The 27,126-nt window shown below is 36.1% G+C and overlaps 1 protein-coding gene and 1 pseudogene across 2 annotated transcripts in view; one reads left to right on the forward strand and one right to left on the reverse strand.

Annotated features, from left to right (window-relative positions):
• CLINT1 (clathrin interactor 1) overlaps positions 1 to 27,126 on the forward strand; it is a 68,329-nt gene that overhangs the window by 19,541 nt on the left and 21,662 nt on the right. For both annotated transcript variants that reach the window (XM_032259542.1, XM_032259543.1), the window contains exons 2-6: positions 15,843 to 15,947; positions 16,500 to 16,596; positions 19,350 to 19,458; positions 20,411 to 20,575; positions 24,156 to 24,333. In XM_032259542.1, coding sequence (XP_032115433.1) covers positions 15,843 to 15,947; positions 16,500 to 16,596; positions 19,350 to 19,458; positions 20,411 to 20,575; positions 24,156 to 24,333 — 654 coding nt within the window. The remainder of the gene's footprint in view (positions 1 to 15,842; positions 15,948 to 16,499; positions 16,597 to 19,349; positions 19,459 to 20,410; positions 20,576 to 24,155; positions 24,334 to 27,126) is intronic.
• On the reverse strand, positions 24,743 to 24,856 carry LOC116537483 (annotated as a pseudogene).

Here is a 27,126-nt window from a genome sequence, read left to right on the forward strand (position 1 = left end):
TTCACATGAAGGATCTTTTATATTTTGTTAAGGATTTTGGACTTCATCCTTTTTTTTTTTTTTTTTTTTTTCTCAGCTACTATGGAAGTTGAGGCAGAGTCTCTCTTGTCACCCAAGCTTGAATGCAGTGGCCTGATCTCGGCTCACTGCAACTTCCGCCTCCCAGGTTGAAGCGATTCTTCTGCCTCAACTTCCTTAGTAGCTGGGATTTACAGGCATGCGCCACCGCACCCAGCTAATTTTTGTATTTTTAGTAGAGTCAGGGTTTTACCATGTTGGTCAGGCTGCTCTCAATCTCTCAATTTCCTGACCTCAAGTGATCTGCCCGCTTTGGCCTGCCAAAGTGCTGGAGTTATAGGAGTAAGCCACCACACCTGGCCTGGACTTCTGTGTAAAGGCAGTAAGGAAGCCTTTACTGGATTTAAATAGGAGCTCAATTAGATAGGATTTATATTTCATCAGGAGCCCCCTTTGGCCCTAGTCTGGTGGAAGATGAGTCAAAGCAGAGAGACTAGTTACAAGGCTGTTCCCAATAATCCAGTGAAAAATAGTGGTGACCCTGGGTTAAGGTAGTATTGGTGTGGGTAGGGAGAAGTGGACAGTCATATTTAAGAGGTACCTGGGGAATAGAATTACGCAGACCTGGGAGTAGATTGGATATTCAGTGGGAGGCAGGGAGAGAAGTAATCTCTCAAGTGATGCTTAAGCCATAACCTTGGATGGTAGTATCCACTGACACCGTAGGAGGAAAATGTTTCAGGGAAAGTGGTGATGAATTTGTGGTGGACTAACAAGGCCAACACTAAATATTAGAAAGATTAATGTGGTCATGGTTTAAAAGAGAATGAAAAGAAGATACACCAGAAATGGAGAGATAGTTAAATGGTTTTGTAGGAATCTCAGCTAGAAGTGCCTGTATTCTTAGTGCAGAACTAATAGGTTTGGGAAAGTAATGAGAAATAGACACTAAGCAAATAGTACCCCAGAGATGGCATCAGATATCCCAGTGACATCTTGCAGCCTGCCCAGCTTTATGCTATGCCCCTGAGATCATTTTTCAGGATGAAAAGTAGTGAAAGTACCTTCATGTTACTTCTCAAATATGCATAGAAAGTAATATTGTTGAAAAGGCAGCTCTGGCTGGGCGTGGTAGCTGAAGCCTATAATCCCAGCTCTTTGGGAGGCTGAGGCAGGCAGATCATTTGAGGTCAAGAGTTAAAGACCAGCTTGGCCAGCATGGCAAAACACCATCTCTACTAAAAATATAAACATTACCTGGGTGTGGTGGCGCATGCCTGTAATCCCAGCTACTCGGGAAGTTGAGGCAGGAGAATGGCTTAAACCTGAGAGGCGGAGGTTGCAGTGAGCCGAGATCGTGCCACTGTGCTCCAGCCTGGGGGACAGTGTGAGACTCTGTTTTTAAAAAAAAAAAAAAAAAAAAAAGATATTTTTACTCTTGGGACTTGATAAAGCTAGTTTCTTTTGAGTATCTCCTATACATATTTAATTGGCCCCTATGAACAATGTTTCCTCTTTATGAGGGGACCCAAAGAAGTAGCTGCTGGTGTGAGAGTGAGAGACCACCTTCTTTATTTAGCTTTTTGCCCTGTTTCCTTGTTCTGCTGTGTGTTGTAAGTAAGGCCAGGCACGGTTGCTCATGCCTGTAATCCCAGCACTTTGGGAGGCCGAGGTGGGTGGATCACCTGAGGTCAAGAGTTGGAGACCAGGCTGGCCAACATGGTGAAACCTCACCTCTACTAAAAATATTTTAAAAATTAGCTGGGCGTGGTGGCGTATGTCTGTAGCCCCAGCTACTTGAGGAGGCTGAGGCAGGAGAATCGCTTGACCCCAGGAAGCGGAGATTGTAGTGAACCAAGATCACACCACTACACTCAAGCATTTGTCACACTCTCCACCCTCACCTCCAGTAGCTGGGACTACAGGTGTGTCCTACCATGCCTGACTCATTTTAAAAAATATTTTGTAGAGATGGAAGTCTCATTTTGTTGCCCTGTTTTCCAGGCTTAAATGTTTATACACACACACACACACACACACACACAGAGAGAGAGAGAGAGAGAGAGAGAGAGAGAGAGAGAGGGAGGGAGGGAGGGAGAATGAGAATGAGAATGAATAGAGACTGAGTCTCTCTAGGTTGCCCAGGCTAGTCTTGAACTCATGGGCTCAAGCAGTTGTCCCACCTTGGCCTCCCAAAGTGCTGGGATTACAGCCATGAGCCAGCAGCTGCTTTTTTGGGTCCCCTCATAAAGAGGTAACATTGTTCATAGGGGCCAATTAAATATGTATAGGAGATACTCAAAAGGAACTAGTTTTATCAAGTGTAACTTGGTTTCTCAAATAAATATGTAAAACATGAAGAAAAAAGAAAGCTGTTTAACATAAGGCTATTAAATGAGTATTATTAAGAAATTAAAACTTTAAGAACAGGTGAGAATTTTGAAATGATTGGAACTTAAAAACTTAAGATAAAGTTTATTTTATTTTTTGAGACAGGGTCTTGCTCTGTCATCTAGTCTGGAGTGTAGTAGCATTATCATGTCTCACTGCAGCTTCAACCTCCCAGGCGCAAACAGTCTTTCCACCTCAGCCCCCCATCCTCTACCCTCACATCCAGTAGCTGAGACTACTAGTGGGTCCTACCACACCTGGCTAATTTTTAAAAATTGTTTGTAGAGATGGAAGTCTCACTTTGTTGCCCAGGCTTAAATGCACGTGCGCGTGCAGACACAACACACCGAGAGACTACAGAGACAGGATCTCTCTGTGTTGCCCAAGCTGGTCTTGAACTCCTGGGTTCAAACAGTCATCCCACCTTGGCCTCCCAAAGTGCTGGGATTACAGCTGTGAACCGTCTTGCCGGCTCTTAGGTATTTGTTTAAACCCGACAAGAACCCGTGTTTTTGAGGTGCAGTAGTTTTAAAAAGCAATGTAAAGCATTTACTCTTATGAAAAGAATAAAGCAGATGACATTGAAAGCAAGCAAGGTAGGAGACTGTGATTAACAGTAAAAAATCAAGAGTTTTAAATGAGATTTAAAGCAAAATAAAAGGCTGAAAGCTGGCTAACAAGAATATAAAAATGTAAAACAAAAGGCTAAAGGAAAACCTATTCATTAGGTAAAAAATAAGAAATAACAAATACCAAAAACAAGAATGGTGAGATGAAAAGTATAAACTAAAAATATCTTGGGAAGTTTGAAGAAAAGGACTACTGGGTGCAGTGGATCATCCCTGTAATCCCAGCACTTTGGAAGGCAGAGGCGGGCAGATCACTTGAGATCAGAAACTGGAGACCAGCCTAGCCAATGTGGTGAAACTCTGTCTCTATCAACAATACACCACCAACAAAAAATTAGCCAGGCATGGTGCATGCACCTGTAGTCCCAGCTACTCAGCAGGCTAAGGCAGGAGAATTACTTGAATGCAGGAAATAGAGGTTGCAGTGAGCAGAGGTCATGCCATTGCACTCCAGCGTGGGCATCGCATCAAGACTGCATCTCAAAAAAAAAAAAAAAAGAAAAAGACAGCTTTGGGTGGAGGAGGGGCCAGAGGTAAGGGTGTCAGGTTGCTCTCTGCCCCTCGGCTAGCTGTGGAACACTGCGGCCTCAACAGGAAAGACTGGGAATGACAACCCCAACTCAAAATTATTTCTATTTCCAGCTGATTTCTCTTTTATCATGTTTCTTTAAAACTTCCAAGATTTTCATTTTTTTTTTTTTTTAACCAATAGTCTAAATGGTGTTTTGTGAAAAATACATTGCCTGGAAGAGATTACACTTTTTTTTTTTTTTTTTTTTTTTTAATGAGAGTCTCATTCCGATTACCCAGGTTAAAGTGCAGTGCTGCAATTTTCAGCTCACTGCAGCCTCAACCTCCTTGGGCTCAAGAGGTTCTGCCACTTCGGCCTCCCAAGTAGCTGGGACTATCGGTGCGCACCACCACACCCAGCTAATTTTTTTTGTATTTTTAGAAGAGATAGGATTTTGTCATGTTGCCTAGGCTGGTCTCCAACTCCTGGACTCAAGCGATCTGCCTGCCTCAGCCTTCCAAAGTGCTGGAATTACAGGCATGAGCCACTGTGCTCTGCCAATATTAAAGATTTCTAAAATTTGTGTGACAACTTATCTTTTTACTGGAACATCTTGTAAGTATCCCAAGAAACTCATTTTGGTATATGCTATTCTAAAAATGTGCCCTTTTCTTCTTTCTTCACAGATAGGGTCTTGCTCTGTCACCCAGGCTGGCTCTTTTTAGTTTTTATGGTAGAATACAGACTGCTGAGACAGGGAAGTTAGGGGTGATCCCCAGCAAAATTAAATCAGCCCAGCCCTGCGATACTTCCTTAGCAATTTGAGAGAAGTTTACTACAAGTACTGCTTGAATTTTCTTTTAAAAAGTCAGTTTTCAAAATTGTATAAATAAAAAATATTTTTAAATTTTTAAGCAGATACCCCTTTCACTGCACTCTAGTGTTATCACTTTAACACAGTTGTTTTCATGTGGTTTTTTTTGGTTCTTACAGGTTTTGCTCGCATGTACATGTGTTTTTATATAGTTGTTGGTGTTCATATACTTTTGTGTTATGAGGCCTCTTTCTATGGCCATGGAAGGAAAGGAATTTTCTGGTGGTGACTGCCTGTGCCTGCTCTGTTGCTTACATTGTTTCAAGTACCATTGCTGCCACATTTTGAAAGTTGTTTTTCATCCTTCTTGCCTTAAAGTCACAGTTTGTTCTTCACTTTTGCTGGCCACAAAACAGAGCCCCCTGCGCCCCCCGCAGTCTTAACTGCTGCCAGAGTGCTTCTCTGGAAAATAAAAACACCTTAGCATCGTAGAACTAGCCTGTGTTGAGAAAACTTTTCTGTAAGCCTGTCATCTGCTGCCCAGGTCATAATAGTGGCAGCACCTGTGCTAGAGAGGGAGTAGAAGGGCTTCCATATACAAAAAAATAATAACAGAAAACTAAATGCTTTACACATGTGATTTCATTTAATTTCCATAATAATAATACTTCACAGGGATTTTTCAGATGAGGAAGCTGAGGCACACAGTGGTTGATGTGTCCAGGGATCAACCACTGTAGTATATGTCAGAGACAATAATCTCAAAAAATTTATCGATCAACTAATACATAATATTACTTTGCATTTACCACAAAATAGCCATAAAAGATGAAGCAATTTATGAAATACATAAATGTGGAATATTTTCCTTTATGGCCTTGTCTTTTGGAACAGTTCCTGAGGTCTAGGTCCATTTTAATATCTGAAAATGGGCAAAATCTAAAAATTTGGTATTACTAACCATTGAAGTTATAAGGAAGGGGAAATAGTTTTATAGTTTCTTCCTCCCACAGGTCATAATTTAGTTGTGGACATCAGGATGTTTTTCTTGGCTTATTTCATTCATGTAGTTTTCTTTGCACATCTGTTACATAAATTATGAAACGATTTTCTTGAAAAGTTGCCAGTTTAATTCATGTTTAAGAGCAATCAAGAGTTGGTACTTTTGGGGAAGAAGAATTAAATGACAGACTTTAAGAGGCGGAAATCCCACCGCTATCCTGGTTTAAATATTTGTTTTGGATCAATCCCTATATCTTTTGAGGCATTAAAATAATTATTACATGGTTTTGGGTATTTTGCAAAAGACTTTTTTTTATATTGGACTATAAACATTTAATGACCTTTTATATAAAATGAATTATTTTAGTCCTTGTTTCTATAAGTTCCTATCTTTTCAGTTATACACTTACACATACATTTTAGTCTGACAAATTATCATTTGAAACTAAACTTGGAGTGTTGACTTCTTCAGTGATTATTCATATTAGGTAATCTTTTCTGACCTTGAATTTTTCATAAAATAATTATTTTCTGTGGCTTGCTTTTGGAAAAAAATTTTAAGATTTATTCTGCTAGTTATATTTTAGGACGGTTATGCTTATGACAAACATATTGGTTGTTAGAAATCTCAGAAACTTTATATGTGACTCTGGCTAATTTTGCCCCATCCAAACTGATAATTGAATCAATACTGGAAATTTTCCTGGAATGTTAGGTAAACTCCTCTGTAAGGAAGGTACCATGTATTTCTTAAATGTACAGTTTGCAGTTGTAAGGATTTGGAAACTTGAAATTTTTAGATAAAGACTGTTTGTAATATTGATAATCTGTACTGGGTATTTTTAGAGATTAGAAAAGAAAGTGTGGTATAAATAGGTTAATGTCAGCTACTCATCAAATTGCTCAGATTAAATTTCTTGTGTTACATTTCCTGCTGTGAAACCGTTCTTTGTAAAATGCAATAAGTTCTTGATAGATTTTTATGTACAAAGTTTTGACTTTTTAAAACATCTGGAAGGTTTGTCACAGGAAATTTATAATTTTTTGTTACGATCTGACATGCATGTATGGAAATATGTCACTTAGCTAAACCAGTCCCTGACATCCACCTCATAGCTCAGCTTTGTTCTCCAGCTTTGAGGCTGTGGTAACAACTGATTTCTGTATTTAAAAAAAAAAAAAAAAAAACTCAATGAAAACCAGCCTCTTGTGCTGGCAGAGAGTGTGATAGGGTCTAAGAAAATGATAATTCGACAGAAAATAAATACACATATTTAGAAGAGGAACACATCAAGTATGACAATAGCTTGGATTGATGACACAGTCAAATCTATGTGGAATGAGTAAATTTATGAAAAGTGTCCTGCTTGTGCAAGAGTGTCTTACCGGAGAAATAAGACTTCGGGGATGATATGTATTCGTTATCCAGTAGTGAGGATAAGCACAGGATCTTTAACTTACGGACAAACTTGGGAGATTGTCAAGAGTCTGTACAAACATTTCCATTTTCATAATTTTGAAGATATACACAAGGTGATTAATCTTCCAAGAATGTTAGGGAGTTCTTAAAGCTTTTCAAATTTTCCTACTTGCAGAGTATTGTTTGGTGTTTCACTTGCTCCCCCTTCCTCCTTTCCCTTCTTCCTCAAACTGAAAAACACTTATATATAAAACAGTTCTATAATATTTATTTTTTTCTGTAAGTAGTACAAATATAGTCTAAAAATTTAAGGTTACCAGAATATTGAGCCATATCAATCAGCAATGTTCAGTAGTAGGAAAACGCTAAGAGGGATTAAAATTCTGTGGTTCATTTCTCTGCCTTCATGAGAATACTGGACTCAAGGATTACTGAAACTGAAGGCCAGCATTAGTCAGAATGAAACAAAGATTTTGGTGGTAGAACTGATCTGAGAGTAGGATTTGGTTTAAAAAAGAATACAGTCCTTAATTTTCTGAAAACTTAAAACAATTATAATTTTTAAAATAGTTACACAAGTTTCTGTGGTCTTACATCATGTCAGGAGGAAACAATTGGAACTGGTGTTTTTGAACATTAAGACAGCGTTTTCTGTAATTTTAATCTCATGCAGACAGGCAGCTAGAGTTTGGACTTAGGCAGTTTGCCATGTTTTAAAGATTTTTTAGGTACTCAGTTATAATAACTAACTTGGTGTTTGAGTATCCAGAATTATTTTAAATAGATTTAAAAAGTATTATGGGGTTCCCCTCCTCCTTCAAAGCCTGGTAGTTAGCTGTTATTTTCCTTATTTGATCATTTTTTTTTCTTTATTACTGAGACAGCTAAAAGATGGGGTATAATATTTTTGTGCAAATTCCTGATGGTTATTTTTAAAAGGAGAGAGAGTTTTGTGTTTCAGTATTTAGGAATTTAATGTTCCCTCTTGAAAAGTAAAAAGGAAAACAGAAGATGCGTAATCCAGTGTAGTCTTTTGTGTACATAGTTGAAGCTATAAATAATATGCATCCCATAGATATATGATATCATTGGATTGAATAGGTTATATGTTTTAAATATTAATAACTAGGTTACTCTTTGCTGAAATCCTGTTATTGCAGAATGGGTAAGAGAGCTTCAGAGTTTCGACGTCTCTGATTTCAGTTTTTCCCTAATCAAACTGGTATTTTCTTTAATTTTAAGAGTACATGTATAAGAGGAGAGACATTGGTTTTCTCCCTTTCAAAATTAGATGGTTTGTATTTAATATTTACTAAAACCAAAGAAAATGTCATTTCCATGACTGAGAGTATATCTTTTTAAATTTTTTTTTCTTTTTTTCTCTTTTCTTTCTAGAGCGTATATCTTTTTTAATATTAATTCAGCATTTAGCTCTTTTGTAGCATAATTTGTGATGTTGCATTTGATGTCACCTTAGACATTGATAGGCCTTTTCATTTAGATCAGATTATATTCTATGATTTTAGGACAGTGTGACATAATAGAAAATGTGCTTTGGAATTAAAAGACCTAATAAAGTTTTAAAATCTGCCATTTACTAGTTGTGAGATTTGGAGTGAGTTTATTTAGAGAAAACATCCAGGGTTGTCATATTGGTTTCTTCTGTACTTTTCCAAAATTTATTTTATTGGATTTCTTCTTACGGAGGGAGTACTATGGTTTCTTATTACTTTAGCAGTATGGCTATTTTATAACATAACTTACTTTAGCAAAATTGTCTCTTCTGCCTGACCATGTTGTCACTTGTGTTGAGACTTTTTCATTGCATTGTATTTCATTTTCATTTTCAGATCAGTAAGAGACTTTTTTTTATGAATGGTGAATATCCAACCATATGGATGAATCAGTTTTTCTACCTCTCCACGTCATTTCTGTAGAGCCCCAGATACTCTGTTAACAATGAAAGTAATCTGTTGAATTTAGGAATAGTAGACTTCTTGGCTGTTGTCAGTACATTTGATACTGTTCACAGGACTGTAATGAAATGTAAACCAAGGGTATTAAAATATGAGTATTAAACCTATAAAATGTTCAACTTTCAAATAAGGGTAATGTGGTGGAGACTATCCCCTGATAAAAAAAATGAATATCACAAGGTTCATTATCTAACTTTTATTCTTTAAACTATTTCTCTAATGTTATAGATGGAAATATAAAAAAAAGAGCAAAGGTTTCTGGCTTAAATGAACTTGTTAACCAAGGAAACTGTCTACTACAGCAGTGGCCTCCAACCTTTTTGGCACCAGGGGCCGATTTTGTAGAAGACACTTTTCCACAGAGTGGGGTTTGGGGAGGATGGTTTGGGGATGAAACTGTTCCATCTCAGATCATCAGGCATCAGATTCTCATAAAGAACACACAACCCAGGTCCCTTGCATGCACAGTTCACAATTAGGGTTTGCGCTTCTGTGAGAATCTAATGCCACTACTGATGTGACAGGAGGCAGAGCTCAGGCGGTAATGCTCCCTCACCTCCTGCTGTGTGGCCCCATTCCCAACAGGCCAGTCCCCAGCCCTGGGCATGGGGCCCCTATTCTACAGTGTTCATTTTATGGGTGTTTTATGGTTAAAAAAAAAAAAATTAAGATTGATAATAATAGTATAGCATATACTTTTAATATAATGTGGCATAACTGTTCTACAACACTTAATTTATAAAAATATCTTTTCTGAAACCTTTGCGGTATTGACGTTAAAAGGTGACTTGTAAATATAGATTTTGATGTCAAGAATTATTCATCCCAAGTACAGTTTTTTTAAAAGAATCATATTAATTCCAAAATTGGGAACTTAAATTGTTCTCTGTGGTTTAACATTTTTTTGGTATACATATTTTAGTCTATATGCATATATTTTAGTTACTAGTTTGCTGTACTTATTATCCTCATAAAACAAGATGTTGGAAGCACAAATAATATTCATGTGGCCTACTGTGATGTTTACTTGCCTATAAATAGTGAAAATGTAGCTAGTCATTATATAGTCCTTGCCTTATATTTTTAATGGCCTTTAGTCATTTTCCCTTGGTTACAGTATAATACTTGGGAAAAACTTTGGAAAATACAGAACAGTGTTAATATAAAGAAAAAAATACCATCATTTGAAACAGTTGCTTGGAACTAAGTTATGTTTATTTCTGTCTCTAGCTGTTTGTTTCCTATCTCTTAGTGTGGGTGTGTGTATGCATGCATATGTCAAAACACATTTAGAGGTCTCAAAGAAAACATTTCCTGATCTCAGGGTGAGTGAAATCTTGACAACCTTTAACGAAGAAACCATACAAAAAATATAGATTCATTTGACTTCAGTTTTTAAAAAAGGAATAAAATTTAAAAGGCAATCTGGGAAAAATACTTCTCAATCTGTTTCAGTTTCCTCCTTATTCCTTTGTTAGCAGTTAGTACCACGTTATACCTATACTTTACCTTTTCTCTTGGTGTATAGTTTTGTTTTAGCAAAGCATATTCTTGAAGTTTTAAGAGGAAAAATATCAGTAATAAGGACTGCTCTAGTTTTTTCTTGTTAATTATTTTACTGATGATTCTTAATGTTAGATAAGAAGTATTGACTATTTGTAAGTAAAAGCCTTGTTTTAGCTTTTAACCAATTTACCTCTAAAAACTGTACCAAAAATTATCAAGTAAAATGATTTGGTATTATATGAGTGTCAAATGGTCAAATAAGCAGAAAATGGGGAATAAAGAGGAGGGCTACAATGAACACTAATAATTTACAAACTAAATAATTGACCCTTGACTAACTGAATATTAGCTATGTTTACATAGCTATAGAAGCATTTATTAGTTCATTTTCATGCTGCTGAGAAAGACATACCCAAGACTGGGAAGAAAAAGAGTTTTAATTGGACTTACAGTTCCACAGGGCTGGGGAGGCCTCAGAATCATGGCGGGAGGTGAAAGGCACGTCTAATATGGCAGCGGCAAGCGAAAATGAGAAGACGCAAAACAGAAACCCCTGATAAGACCATCAGATCTCGTGAGAATTCTTCACTACCACGAGAACAGTATGGGGGAAACCACCCCATGATTCAAATTATCTCCCAGTAGGTCCCTCCCACAACACATGGGAATTATGGGAGTACAATTTAAGATGAGATTTGGGTGGGGCCACAGAGCCAAACCATATCAAAGCGTGTGTTCGAAACTTGAGGATGGTAACTTCTCACAGTTGGCACTAAAGATTTTGTGAGTCAGCAGTGCTGAGTTGTGCAGAGTTAAGTTGCTGGGGTGATCTGAGAAGCAAATGAGAAAATGGGTAAAAGCATCATGGAAACAATGAGCAGTTTTATAGATATAAACGATAATGATTGTGTTTATGGATTTTATTCTTGTATTCCTCATTCTTTGGTGATTCCTTCCATCTTTCATTCCCTCTCTTACCTTTCTTTTTGGCCTAATATTAGAGTCTCTTAAGATTTGTTATTGTTAACCAGTTATACTGCTAAACTACCTAGTAGTTGTAACTGTTAAATTTAAACTGATTAGTAATTACCAGTCTTTATCAGGACAGAGAAACCTACTGTTCAGGTCACTCATTTCAAGATTCTTGTTTTATCTTAAAGAGAAAGTTAATATATTGAGTAAACCTAGATAGAACACATGTGTAGCAAAGCATAAGATCTGTCAAAAAAAAAAAAAAAAAACGCATGTGAAAAGGGCTCATTTTGTACTTTCTGGTGAATATTAGATTGTTCTCAAAATTACAGACACTTTTTAATGCTAGCGAGAAAATGTAAAAATTACAGCAACATTTTTTTTCTTGATTTACATTCTCTTATGAAATAGCCGCATTTCTTATTTTTTTCTTTTACTTTCCTTCCATTATTACATTCTCATGTCTGTTTATGTTTGTAGAAATTAAATACAGATGAAGATCTGAAGATAAAAGGTAGTTATTGGTGATGACAGCAGAAATGTTAAAAATCATTAGATATTTTGTGGATCAAGTTCTCTTTTGATATCATTGTCAAACTCGTTTAAAATAATATACAGAAAAATTTTTAGGTGTTATCAAAGTATTCTTCATTACTTTCTTAAGTGTTATAATGATAATTACATGAAAGGAAATGTTAGAAAAGCCTATATCCAAAGACTTTTAAGCCTTCAATAAAAAGTAACAATAATGGTTGCCTGTACCTTAAAAAAATGAGTGAGTGTGAAGAGATAATTTTTTAAAATTTCAAGTTAAGAATCTCAATTTAGGATTGGTGAAAGTCCACAAGTCACTTGTTTGACTGTAGTGTTAGTTTAATGGTATGAAATTTATTGGGGAGGGGAGGTGTCTCTGTAATTTTGTTTGCAGATCAAGTTCTAGACCTTTGTCTGGGTAGTGTGTGTTTAAGAAACTGTTGAGAGTGTTCCCTCTAGCGTCTGAGATATATTCTTAAAACATTTTCGTCAATCAGAAGATTTCAGAATTAAACTGGCCTTTGTTTTCCTTTCAAAGCTGAACATAAATTTTTATTTTTACTTTTGGTGGGGAGGGATTGTTTTTCTTTTTTAAACAGGTCACTGGAATTATGGGTAGGGCATAGATTGAGGGCAGTAGAAAACATGAGAAAGGAAGGATCAAAATACCATGTCTACCTTTTTAGAAATAGTTATTTTTAAATGACCTGGAATTAGGCCAAACCATACATTCTTGTTTTAGTTTACATTTGTTTCTGAAATAAACGAATCTTAAAATACTTTGTTTTGGAATTCTTTATGCCATCAGATCTCATCTTGAGAGAGTTCTTTCCAGTTTTCCAGCAACAGCTTCACTGGAAAATAGCTTTTTTGTGGGGAGGGCAAAGAAGGGGAAACAGGGTCTTGTTCTCTGTAGCCTCAACTTCCTGAGCTCCTACAGTCATCCTGAGTAGCTAGGACCACAGGTATGTGCTACCATGCCCAGCAAATTTTTGGATTTTTTTGTAGTAATGGGGTTTTGCCATGTTGACCAGGCTAGTATCGAACTGCTGGGCTCAAGTGATCCACCTGCCTTGTCCTCCCAAAGTACTGGGGATTACAGGTAGGAGCCACTGCACCTGGCCTAGAAAATATCTTTAAAATAGATCTGGATTATTTGTGGAAGCGCTGTGTTATTTTTTTGTTTTATAGTTGTCATGTCCTTCTGTAGATGTATGTAATAATTATATTGTGAGTATATTCTGATGGCTCTCATTGTTTTTCAACCAAAGAAATAAGGAGATTCTTACATTATTGGCCCTCTGCCACCTCTCCCTCTAAACATAGCACTCATATAGGCCTTCAGCTAAGAATCTTGTAAAGGGTTACGGAAACAGAACCTTTCTTATTTGACCCATGGGCCTTTGTCACTTGAACAAGGAAAGTAGTGTTCTGAAAGCTACAGCATTTATGAAGGCTCTGCTAAAAATATTTCATGTACATGGACTGGAGATTAACTTCTTTCATCTTGTTCTCCAACAAATTAAACAATGCAAAGAGATTTCAAGTGCATTCTTGATAATGAAATGCTTGGGTGAATTATAATTCTAATTGCTGTTGTTCATTTTCACAGCTGCATTTTGACACTTTTAACTGCCTAAGCCACGCATTCTTCAGCCACCAGGATAAACAAAAGCATTCTGAAATTTATCATTTTGTGACATCTTAAATTGTGAATCTGTTATTGGCTGCCTTAGTTTTATTTTGGTTCCATGGTTGATAAAATTAGTACGAAAATTCTTCTTCCACATTCATACATGAAAGTGTTGTAATAGAACCATTACTGGATTTTAACAAAAATATATTCCTTAGTGGTCTTAACATTTTTAAAGGAGGTGGGCAGTGGAGATTATGGATTAATTTTAGTCCTGGGGAAGGAATTTGTGTTTATCGCATTAATTGATATCTTAGGAGGCAGCTTTCTCCAAGATTTGAAAGAAAATAAAAGGATCTTGCATTTCTTCCATAGTAGAATAGTGTTCTGAATTTAAATCTGAAAGCCAGATTGATTTAGCTTTTTGGCAAGTCACATTTATATGCATAATGGTTCCTTTAAAATTTGACCCAAACTTGTTTGTTGGTCTCTTCTTTAAATGTAAAGAAATTGAAAGTGTTTGCAATAAATTTGAAATTTAAGAGATTTGATTATCAGTTTCAACCAAACCTTCCTTATTTTAAAAATAGAACTTTTTGATGACTAAAAAACCATATGGCAAAAGTGGGTTATATGTATGTAATAGTTACCAAATTCTGATTTTTCACTGTTTCTAAGACTTAATTCTAAGTAGAAGAATTGAATTACCATATTCACAGACACCTGTTATAACAATTGTTTGGTAATAATTGGAGTTTTTGATGTCAAATGAATATTACTATAGTATGTCACATTTATGCAGTGTTTCTTTATTATCAAAATGTCTTTGAATTCTTAAATTCATATAAGCATGAGAAATTCCATTTTAATAACTATTTTGCCATCTCATGTCTTAATCATTTTTCCAAAGTGAATTCTTTCTGATAAAAATATTATTTAATGTTTTGAAAATCTCCAAATAGATGGGTTTTTTTTTTTGGTTTTTTTTTTTTTGAGACGGAGTTTCACTCATGTTACCCAGGCTGGAGTGCAATGGCGCGATCTCGGCTCACCGCAACCTCCGCCTCCTGGGTTCAGGCAATTCTCCTGCCTCAGCCTCCTGAGTAGCTGGGATTACAGGCACGCACCACCATGCCCAGCTAATTTTTTTTTGTATTTTTAGTAGAGACGGGGTTTCACCATGTTGACCCGGATGGTCTCGATCTCTTGACCTCGTGATCCACCCGCCTCGGCCTCCCAAAGTGCTGGGATTACAGGCTTGAGCCACTGCGCCCAGCCAGATGGTTATTTTATATATATTTCTTTTCTTTTTTCTTTTCTTTTTTTTTTTTTTTTTTTTTTTTTTTTTTTTTGGAGACTGGGTGTTGCTCTGTTGCCCAAGGCTGGAGTGTGGTCGTTGCAGTCATGGTTCCCCTTGACCTCCTGGAATCAAGCAGTCTTCCCACCTCAGCCTCCCTAGTATCTGGGACTATAGGTGCATGCCAACACATCTGGCTAATTTAAAAAAATTTTTTTTAGACACCAGCTCTCACACTATGTTGCCCAGGCTGGTGTTGGTTATTATATTAAATACTAATAATGGGTAACATTTATTAAGTACTTCCTATATGTCAGACACTGTACTAAATAAAACCATTTGCTCTGCTAGCCTTTGAGGTAGTATTCTTATTTATTTCCATTTTATGGTTGTGGAAACTGAGATTAAAATAATTAAAATAATTTTGCCAATGATCACATAGCAAGTGATTGGAATCAGATCTTTTTGACTCCTGAGACCCATGTTCTTAATCATTGCTGAAGTCACAAGGGAAAGTTAAGTGTGCATCATACAATCTCTGGATGGAATATTATGCAGGCAGTAAAAGTGAGGGTTACAGCAAATGTATAATGACATAGAAGTACATATGATAGAGTAAATGAAAAAAGACTAAGGGATTACAGTTCAGCATTCATAGTGGTTCTAAACACCTGTGGATATCTTTGATTTATTATTTTTTAAAAATGTGATATAGATACTATCTAGCTATTACATAATTTTGCCTAATTTATAGAATTTCTATAAACAGGAGACATAACCTACATTGCATGTAAACCCAGATTTGGTCAAGAAACTGACAACTTAGTTTTATAATAGACTCTAGCATGTTGAATTTTTTAAAAAAAATTTTGACCCTCAGCCATTTTTTACTGGACTTATGCCAGCTCTGATGTAATCTCTCATCTGTGTTCTTGAAGGCTAATGGAATAAAATCTGCTTAAAGATAAGTGTGTTACATAGTGTCCGTAGGGTAGCTTGTGCACAAAAGATGTTTTGTTTCCCACCCTGTGGAGGTAGCTCATTAGGACACCCAGTAGTGTCATTATTAAGTTTTCATGTGTTTCTCAGTTTTGATGCTAATCTTTGTGCGTATGTGCGTGCATTTTTTTCCTCTGCAGCACCAATGTGGTTATGAATTATTCAGAGATTGAGTCTAAGGTTCGAGAGGCAACGAACGATGATCCTTGGGGACCTTCTGGGCAACTCATGGGAGAGATTGCCAAGTAAGTGATAATTTGACTCAGCAGTGCAGAAAAAAATCAAAGTATCTTGACACAGAAATGTGAAATTTGCTTTCAGATTTAAACTATTTGGCTGCCAAAATATAAATTTTGCATAATTCAGATAGTAATGTAGAAAGTTTTACTCAGTCCATTACCCTTAAAAATTTGGCTCAAAAAAGAAACCCACAATTTTTTTTTCAATGAAGTTTTGAGACGTGCTGTAGCTCACTATGTAAAATTTCGACAAATGCGTGTAAAATAACTTGGAAATGCAAGTTACAAAAATTTGTTTCTATGAACACCTGGGCCACTGTACCAGTGAATGAAGAACTTACAAAGTATCTTAATTAATGGGACTTACATATGTGCCAGGTAGTGTATAAAATATAGGGAAAACATTTTCTAGGAAGTACAAATCTTCTAAATTTTTTGAATTAAGCATACTAATGTTTAAAAACTCTTTGGGGAAACACAGTAAATTAGGACAAGTCTGCCATCTACTGTCAAAATTAATATATCGCAGACTTTTAAAGAAAATTATTCTTTTTTCAGGGCTACATTTATGTATGAACAATTTCCAGAACTTATGAACATGCTTTGGTCACGAATGTTAAAAGACAATAAGAAGAATTGGAGAAGAGTTTATAAGGTATGGACACAAGTCTGTTTTAATTACTTGCCATGTTGAAAACAAATGCTTAAAATTTCAGGTATATATACATAGGTGATTTTGAAGTATGTTAAATCTTAGAATAATCGAAAACACATGAAAGAAGTAGATTAGTTATTTGTGTTCTGTTTTCTAGTCATCATGAACAACCGTGAATGGAAAATGTTTAAAATTAATATTAATAATACTTCTAAATGTTGATTACTTCTTAAAATTTTTCCTACTAAAATGTTTGTGCATATCAAAAACAATTGGATCTATAGTAGTATGCATGTTTAGTGTATGAGCAGTTAAGATGAATACTACAATCTAATATGGTTTGTCATCTCTACATAGAAATTTACCTAATTTATGATAGTATTCTCATAGTATTCTATATCAAAAAAGCTAGTTCAAAATGTAATTCTAATTTTAAATTTGTGAATATGAACTCTATCAGATTCCTTTTGTTTAGTTCTGATCTCATATAATGCAGAATCCTATAACAATATAGTTATGTTTCTACACTCACCATATTTTCTTGCTTCTTCAGAATGTTTTTCTGTGCTATCCAAAATGATATAACTTGGCTTTCAGAATTGAAAATCTGTGTGTTAGTTTCATGTTTTTTATGTTACTCCTTTCTGAAAACATTCAGTGTCATTCCCTCAGGTTGTATGGTAGGTGTGATAAAATAATTGAAATTTCTTTTTTTTTTTTTTTGAGACGGAGTTTCACTCTTGTTACCCAGGCTGGAGTGCAATGGCGCGATCTCGGCTCACCGCAACCTCCGCCTCCTGGGTTCAGGCAATTCTCCTGCCTCAGCCTCCTGAGTAGCTGGGATTACAGGCACGCGCCACCATGCCCAGCTAATTTTTTGTATTTTTAGTAGAGACGGGGTTTCACCATGTTGACCAGGATGGTCTCTATCTCTTGACCTCATGATCCACCCGCCTCGGCCTCCCAAAGTGCTGGGATTACAGGCTTGAGCCACCGCGCCGGGCCAATAATTGAAATTTCTGTAAATTAAATTTGCTTTTAGTTTTTGTTTGTTTGTTTGTTTTTTATTCTTGGGTAAACTTTTTTAAAGAATCCACTCATATATACCACATAAGGACATTTTAGTCAGTGATGAACCACCTATATGACAGTGGTCCCACTGGATTATAATACCCTATTTTTTCTGCACCTTTTCTATTTTTAGATACAGAAACACTCAGCATTGTGTTACAGTTGTCTGTAGTAGTCAGTACAGTAACATGCCGCACAGGTTTGTAGTCTAGGAGCGATAGGTTGTCCCGCACATCGTCAGTGTGTAGCAGACTATACCATCTAGGTTTGTGTAAGTACACTATGATATTGGTACAATGACAAAATTGCCTAATGGCACGTTACTCAGAACATATCCCCATCATTAAGTGACACATGGCTGTAAATTACTGTTAGGAAGAGGTTTTATGTCCCTCCGTTTTACCAGACTAACTGGATTTTTTTGTTTGTTTTTGCTGCCCCCTCTTCTCCGCCTAACTAGATTTTCATGTCCCTAATCGAGTGAGGTTTGTTCCAAGCAATGTTAAGTTCAAAATGTACAATTTATTGTTTGCAGTGTATTTCACAAAGTTGTGTAGGAGTAACTGTTATCTAATTGCAGAACATTTGTATCACCCCATAAAGAAACCCGATGCCCGTTAGTAGTCATTCTAAATTTACATTTTAACAAAATTTAGTTTGTGGGTGAGGGTTAGTGGTGGTTGGTTGTTTTTGAGACAGCCTGGCTTTGTCACCCAGGCCGGAATGCAGTGGCTCGACCTTGGCTTTCTGCAGTCTTGACCTCCTGGGCTTAAGGGATCCTCCTGCCTCAACCTCCTAAGTAGCTGGGACTACAGGCGTGTACCACAATACCCAGCAATTTTTTTTTTTTTTTTTTTTTTTTTTTTTTTTTTTCATAAAGACGTCTCACTATTAAACATTCAGGTTTTTGTTTTGTTTTGTTTTGGTTTTTTTGAGACAGAATCTCCCTGTTGCCCATGCTGGAGTGCAGTGACGCGGGCTCGGCTCACTGCAACCTTTGCCTTCTGGGTTCCAGTGATTCTTGTGCCTCAGCCTCCTGAGTACCTGGGATTACAGGGGTGGGCCACAATACCCAGCTAATTTTTGTATTTTTAGTAGAGACGAAGTTTCACCATGTTGCCCAGTCTGGTCTCAAACTCCTGACTTCAAGTGATCCTCTCGCCTCAGCCTCCCAAAGTGCTGGGGTTACAGGCATGAGCCACTGAGCCTGGCCACAACCTTTTAAAACAAAAGCCACATAATTAACCTCAAAATTAAATTTTATCTGGGGAAAATACTATAGGATTGTTTAATTACCAAATAATTCTTCTGAGGTTTCTGGCAATTCACAGTTCCATAATGCTCAGATAAAAAGTAAAAACAGAGTCAGCTTTCTAAAACCTTATTGTCTATTTATGTCATGCATTCAAATACTTTGAACATCAGAGTTGTTCTTTTAAGTCTTTAACACATAGTATCCAGTGGACAATTTATAATTATTTACTACGCTTAATATAAGAGGAACTTCAAATTGATTATATAAGTTTTCTAGATTATGTATTTAAAGTCTGTTGTAAAGAAACCTCACCACCACCATGAAGATTCTTTCTTTGCTAATGTTAGAATTATTTTTTTTTAACCATTTACTGAATCTCTACCAGAATTTATTTCATTAAATCATTTAGTGCTTTGTATTTTTACAGTCGTTGCTGCTCCTAGCTTACCTCATAAGGAATGGATCAGAGCGTGTTGTTACAAGTGCCAGAGAACACATTTATGATTTACGATCCCTGGAAAATTACCACTTTGTAGGTGAGCAATAGAAAAACCTTATAAGCAAATTAAAACAGTAGTTGGAGTTGTCAGTCACCTGAACCAGCTTAGAAGCTTCTCTGCTCTAATTAGAATGTGACTGTTGCTGGTTGTGTGACGAGTGCAGAATCCAAGACGTCGGGCCCTAGAGTATTAATTAGTGAAGACAAGAACTTGCAGAAAAGACTGGCTAATAACAACAGAACCAACACAACATGAGTGTTCGGGTTTATATTAAAATATGCACTGGAGACTGGTCCCCTGTGGTGTCCATAAAGGAATAGCTTTAATCATATGGGAAGAAAAGGTTAGAGCTCCAAAACACACACATCTGTTTGAAGCTGGTTTTTTCTTCCCTCCCACCAAATAATATTTACTGTGCAAAGGCAGCAAGGCCACAGTGTGTTTTGAATGTGAAAGAGGCTAGGGAATGAAGCACATTTCATTTTGTAGTGTACCCCAGTTGTAAGCACTTTAAATATTCAATTTTGAGCTACACTAAAACCTGGTAATTAGTGTTGCAGACTTGTACTGGAGAAACCAAGACATTGTGTGCTTTTCAGTTATTAAAATGCTAAAGTAATTCTTTTCATTTGTTTTCTTAAAATACGATAGAAAAACACAATAGCACTTATAGATATGTCTATTTTGTATGGTCATCAGTGCATAATCCCTTTTAGTGAATCTTTAATTGACCTTGCATAGTACCATTATCTGTGGTCCTTTTTAGTTCATCTTTACATGCTCTTATATGCCAAAATTCCATTTTAAAACTTAGAATTTGCTGAAGAGAAAATGACAAAGTTAAATAGCACAGTTTGCCTCTGTTTATAGTTTTTTAAATATTGAAGCTGCTTTCTTATGAAGTTTTTGTATCTTTTTTTTTATCTTAAAGAGTTTGATACATATTAAGTGAATTCTTAAGTTTTATTTGTCTCTTACATCCTCATAGATGAGCATGGCAAGGATCAAGGTATAAATATTCGACAGAAGGTGAAGGAATTGGTTGAATTTGCCCAGGATGACGACAGGCTTCGTGAAGAGCGAAAGAAAGCAAAGAAGAACAAAGACAAGTATGTTGGGGTTTCCTCAGACAGTGTTGGCGGATTCAGATACAGTGAGTATCAAAGACAAGCTGACACCTAAGCATCAGCTTAGCTTCTTGAGTATACTTAAATCAGTGAAATACCAAAGACCAAAATGCTAATTTTCTTTTCTTGGAATACGTAGAAGACTAAAATACATGCACTACTAATTTTGGCTTCTGTCACATGAATCTTGGGAATCTTCCTATTTTTAACTTGTGGGTTCAGCAATAGGATTTTAACCATTAATGGCTGATTAAATGACTGCATACTCTGAGGTGGCATACAGAGAATAAAACAGATATATACCCTTCCCTCTTAGGGTTACCACTCTTCTAAAAAGAAGCGGGGGAAAAGTTTCTATAACTCACAGTTGAGGGCATAAAAATATAAAGTTCGATCAGGAGATTAGCCTAATTTGAAACCAATTTAGCTATATTTTTGCACCAAACCAGATAATCTTCCTGTCAGTCATTCCAGCCTCAGTCTCTCTTTCTTTCTTTATGCACTGCATAACTTGACGTATCAAAGGTGACTGACGATACTGTCAGTTTTTCATCTAGGCCTATTGCTTTGTTTATTGTTCCCAGCACATTTAAGAGCACCTAGAACATTCGTCTTTTGTGTTTATTTTTAATGTAATAATATAGTTTCTGTAAAATAAGGCATAGGTGCTTGAAGCAGATACACAAAATAAGAACTATCTTTCACAGCATGTCCCTTTGCACTTGTTCTGTCTTCTGTGAGCTCTGACAATCTCCTGGTCGTTTTGTGTATATGCATACAGGCCAATGCTGTGTATCTTAGCAGTTGTTTTCACTGAGGCTCTCCAGCTGCCCCCACCCATATATGTTTATATTTGGATTATATTGAGCTCTCATATCTCCTTCAATGGAACCATGTAAAACTCTTACATATAAAATTTCCTTACTCATTTGCTCCTCTGCTTTCTTGCCCTCAAAGAAAAAATACTGCTTTTAGTTAGCTGTTTAAGGATATTTCTAACAGCAGAAAAAGTCCTTTTTTTATATTGAAGCATCATATACAAGTCAGTTTTTTTTCCCCCCAGGGCTAACTCATAGGCAGTACAACCAGAGTCAGCCACATCAGTTTCTGAATTGGGCAAAAATATTTCTCCTAAAGCATATAAATAATGTTTTGGAATTTCTGTTTGTTTGGGGAAGTACAAAGTTTTTGGATTATTTACCCAAATAGTTGTTTTATTCTTTAGCTTTTTCAAAGTATTTATAGAAACTTAATGTGTTTTTAATAGAAATTGCTATTTGAAACTTACTTCCACACTGTTCTTGCTTGTATCTTTCTTTTTGCCAGCATAATATATAATTATATCAGCTAAACTTAGAAAATTGAATACGTTTTCAAACTCAGGCAGAATGTACTAACTGCAGCATCTGTATTAAAGGTAGAGTTGGACATCCTGTGTGTTTGCATCACATTCTTTTACTAAGTTATTGTTCATGTTTTGTGTTATTCAGACTTAACTGTTCATTGGCAGTTTTGTGGGGGTTTTTTTGTTGTTGTTTTATTTTGTTTTTTTATTTGAGACAAAGTCTTATTCTGTTGTCCAGGCTGGAGTGTAGTGGTGTGATCTCTGCTCACTGCAACCTCTGCCTCCCAAGTACAAGTGATTTTCCTGCCTAACCCTCCCAAGAAGCTGGGGCCACAGGCATGAGCCACCACACCTGGCTAATTTTTGTATTTTTGGTAGAGACAGGGTTTCCCCATGTTGACCAGGCTGGTCTCAAACTCCTGACCTCAAATGATCTGCCCACCTTGGCTTCCCAAAGTGCTGGGGTTATAGGCATGAGGCACTGCAACCAGCCGGTTTTGTGTTTTCTCATTCTTTTTTTTTTTTTTTTTTTTATTTTAGAAACGGGGTCTCACTACATTGCCCAGGCTGGAGTACAATGGCTATTCACAGGCGTGATCCCACTACTGATCAGCATGGGAGTTCTGACCTGTTCTGTTTCCGACCTGGGCCAGCTCACCCCTCCTTAGGCAACCTGGTGGTCCCCTGCTCCCGGGAGGTCACCATATTGATGCCAAACTTAGTGCAGACACCCGATCTGCATAGCACACTACAGCCCAGAATTCCTGGGCTCAAGCCATCCTCCCACCTCAGCCTCCCGAGTAGCTGGGACTACAGGCACGTGTCACCGCACCCGGCATGTTTTTTCATTCGGACATTAGATAATGTCTTGCCAATATCCAGTATCTTTAGCACTAATTTAGTATGATGTTCACAGTGCTAATCAGTTTGGTTTTCATCTACTTCCTGTCCTATAAATTTGTTGTTTTCCAAAGTCTAGTTCATCACACTGTCATTGAAATGTACTTACACATTGTTGGAAAATCACTTATTTTTGATAAGTCATCTTGGTTTAAATTTTGTCTAAAAAATTTCATTTTGTCATGTTTTCTTTAAGTTGGTGGTCACTTCCAGATTCAGTAAATAGGTTAAAACCCTTAAACACTTACAGAAAATTTTAGCCTTGCAATTTTAGCAGGCAATTCAGCAGAATGGTTTTGTTCAGTCTCCAAAGGATATGTGTTCTTTTAGATCCTGTTAACAAAAGTTCAAAACAAAAGGTCCATTAGCCACTTTTCAGTTATTTTGTTGTTTCTCATTGTCCTTTTCCTTTTCTTCCAAGCTGCCTTAATTTTTAATGTTTTTTGTTTTGTTGTGTTGTGATCCCTCTGTACCTTCTATTCTTGCTTCTTAAGTTGAATTTGGACATGTAAATAGAAGGATTTCATTTTGTATCTGTAATTCCTGTCTCCCCAGGCCCCTAAGGGCAAGGGCTAAAACAAATCTTGACACTTTGGGTGTTTTGTTTATTGCCACGATCTATTCTCTGCATTCCCAAATTCACACAGAGGCTCTAGGTTTTGCCAGTCTTGGCATATGTTTGGAATGGGTGTTTGAATTGGTTGACACTATTCTGAGCTACTGTTTGAGCATACTTCATGATTCTAGTGTGTGTGGTTTTTGGTAGTTAGAGTAATCCTTTCTTTGTACAATAATTACAGAATGTTTTCCCATCCCTGAAAATTCACTGAGTTATTTTTTTAGTTTGATACTGAGGAGTGACAGTTACTGAGATGTTTTAGCTTACTGGGACGTGTAGCATTCAGAGTGGAGTTCCTTCAGTTTGTGTTTTTTAAGACACTGTTGCTTTCCAATACTTTACTGAAAATTCAAAAACCATTCAGGGACAGGAATAAAATATATTAAGTGGCTTTTGTAAAAACAAAAAGATTTTCATTTCTCTTTTGCTTGTATAGCTTGTGTTGGTTTTGTGTTTTCCTCTATTCCTTTCAATGGCCTTTAAGAACTTCCTGATATGCTGTGGTGTGCATTAAGGTTGTGTAAGTATTGATAAACAAAAGCTTTTGAATCTGCATTCCTGCCACTTAATGACTGGCATTACATGCTGTGCCTTGCTGTAATTGTGTTGATTCAGCACTGTGGGAGCTTTCTGTTTTCCTTTGAAAATGATTTTATTATGAGGAAAAGCCTGAGAAATAAGGACTTGTAGATACCTTTTGAATTTATTGTCCTTAGAGTTCTTTTTTTAATGCTTTATGTAGGTGAAAGATATGATCCTGAGCCCAAATCAAAATGGGATGAGGAGTGGGATAAAAACAAGAGTGCTTTTCCATTCAGTGATAAATTAGGTGAGCTGAGTGATAAAATTGGAAGCACAATTGATGACACCATCAGCAAGTTCCGAAGGAAAGATAGAGAAGACTCTCCAGAAAGATGCAGGTATTTTAACACTTTATCTCCTGGGTCTCTTGGAAAAAGTCATAAATTTATGCCACTGGAATTTTGGTTGGTTGTTGGTTTTGTTTGGGTTGTTAACATTATCTGAAATTGGGCCTTTTTTTTAATAGACTTCATTTTTTTTTTAGAGCAGTTTACGCTCACAGAAAAATTGTGCATAAAGTACAGAGAGTTACCAAATATCCATTTCTCCTTCATAACAGGTTCTGTGAACATCTTGCATTACTGTGGTGCATTTGTTAACAATTGAAAAGCCTATATTGATATTAAAGTCTGTAGTTTACATTGGGGTTTCCCATATCATACATTTCTATGGGTTTCAACAAATGCATAACATTCCCCATTACAGTATCATATGGAATAGTTTCACAACTCTAAATATACCCTGTGCAGAAATGTGGAACAAGTCTTAAATGTGCAAATCATCCTTGCACAGGGGGCAAGGGGCGTACTAATCTTCCCTGTATTGTTCTGATTTTAGTACGTGTGCTCCCGAGGCAAGCACTGTGCAACTATTTGTAAGATGCTAGGTTAGATACTACTTGCAATTAGTATTGACATACTTTCCATGTTGCCTGTGTCTACTTATTTTTGAAGTTGATCCTGTGTATTTTTATTCAGGCTAGTAGTCTTTCCTTGGATTTTTTTCCTTAGTAAAAACTTGTATAGATTATTTTGCATTTGGACCTTAGTTAATCCAGGGACCTAAGATGTTGAGGGATAATGAAGTTTATGTATTACGTTTAATTAAACATAAGTTAAAGGATTTGAAATTTAATGCTTCCTTGACATTTCATTATGATTCCTGGTGTGTACCAGAAAAACAATCCAAATGGATTTTGAACCAGTTTTTGAGAATAAACCTGTAGTTTATTTTTATCAACTACATTTTGTGATGGTAGGGCATTAGTATTTAGTTTTACATAGAACAATATTTTGAGCTTTGCAGCAGTCACTTTTGTTCTTACCTGCCAATATAGTTATAAAACAATTTTTCTGACAATGTAAAGGGTAATGTATGTTGCACTTAATCTACAGAGCGAATTTTACTTCGTAAGTTTGATATATATCATTTGTGCCTCACAATATCTCTACTAAATAGAGTAGAACAAGAATTTTGCCTTTATTGTTTACAAGTGGACTTGCCTAAGTAACACAGTTAGTGATGGAACCAAGCCTTCAAGTGATTTCTTGTAACTAAATACCATCTCCTTTTTTTCTTACCCCACACCAAAAATCTTAACAGTTCAGAATTAGGGATTATTAAAAAGAGGCACAAACAAAAATACAATCTAATTAGTGTATTTTTAGGATGCTTTCATATTTTTTAAATATGCCTCTTCAGGAAATATCAAATGAATAATGGCCATAATTTCAATAATGTTTTACAAACCAGACCAAAACTTACTATACAGGCCACAAAAACATTAATGAGGGGAAAATAGCTTCATATATTTGAAATGGGCCTCATTTCCCTCCCAGTGTGTAGTATTTGTAATTATCATATGCATCCTTTTTCATTATAAAAAAGCTAGATATTTAGTTGTAAAATAGACATATTCAGAGTGCTAAAAATAAGTTCTGGCTCTTCAAAGATCACATTCCAGTTTTTCACAGTCTTGAAAAAGAGGCATTCCAGGGAAGGCTTAGTTCTACACTAACTGTATTACTTTAGGCTGGTCCACGGAGTCTGATTGGGTCTTAGGTTTTACTTATAAACAACAAGGCTGTGTAGGCTGGTTAGAAATCTGTGTGTGTTCTTTATTGTTACTTTCTCTCCTTTGACCTTCTATCCTTAGTTTTTCTTTTCTTTCTTTGTCTCTCTACTCTTTTTTCTATTTCTGTTTCTCCCATGATTTTTATTTTTTATGTTGCCTCTAAGACAGGATCTCCTAGAGTTTCTAAATCTTTAAAGAGTATTTAAGTTTAAAAAAGTGAAAATGCAGTGAACATGATTTATCATGGTAATGATAGAACACACCAGGAGCTTTTGATCTGAAAGTATTTGTGAGAGAAGAGTAGATTTTTTGACAAAGTGGCATGTGACCTCAATGGCATGTTACCTGAATTTCATACTTACTAGTTCACTATTAGATTCAGGAATTCTTGAACATTGACCAGATATGGAGCTTCCATTTCATTGTGTGCCAGTCAGATTTATATTTTCAACTTATAAATAAATTACTTTGTGCTGAAATAAAATTGGACACCAAAAAAGTAAGAAATTTCAGTTTTACTTATAGGACTGATGGGAATTTTCAGGTCATTTGTTGTTCAGAAATTAGTAACAGCTTTTGAATCCATATCAGAACTTGTAAGTTCCTTAAAATGTTTGTATTTAAACATATATTTAACCCCTTTGCTCTGTGTGGGAAGTCATTCTTTTTGATCTTTGATGTATACAAGTTCAAATTGATTTATATTTAAGTAGAAGTGGCTGTAGTTCAGTCTGAGGTAAATTGCATCAGCAGTAGTCATAGTTTAAAGGAGAATTTTAAGCATTATATTCCAGAATATTTATAAATTAAACCACCTACTCTAAAATTAGGTAATATAAGTAATGGAACATGTTTCAAGTAATTTTTCTCTCTCTCCTACTTGAACAGGAAAAAAACCCAATGACTTGTTACTGGAGAACAGACTAAGGCTGATATTTTCATTCCTAGCATATGAAAAATCCAGGTTTTTAACTCCTTAGTTTTCAAAATCTTTTAAACTATTAAAAGGGAAATAAAATGTTTGAATGTGCCTGAAGGAGCATTATCTTTAAAATAT

This window comes from Sapajus apella, unplaced genomic scaffold (assembly GCF_009761245.1).
Source record: "Sapajus apella isolate SASKATOON/1434 unplaced genomic scaffold, GSC_monkey_1.0 scaffold110, whole genome shotgun sequence".
Lineage (NCBI taxonomy): Eukaryota > Metazoa > Chordata > Mammalia > Primates > Cebidae > Sapajus > Sapajus apella.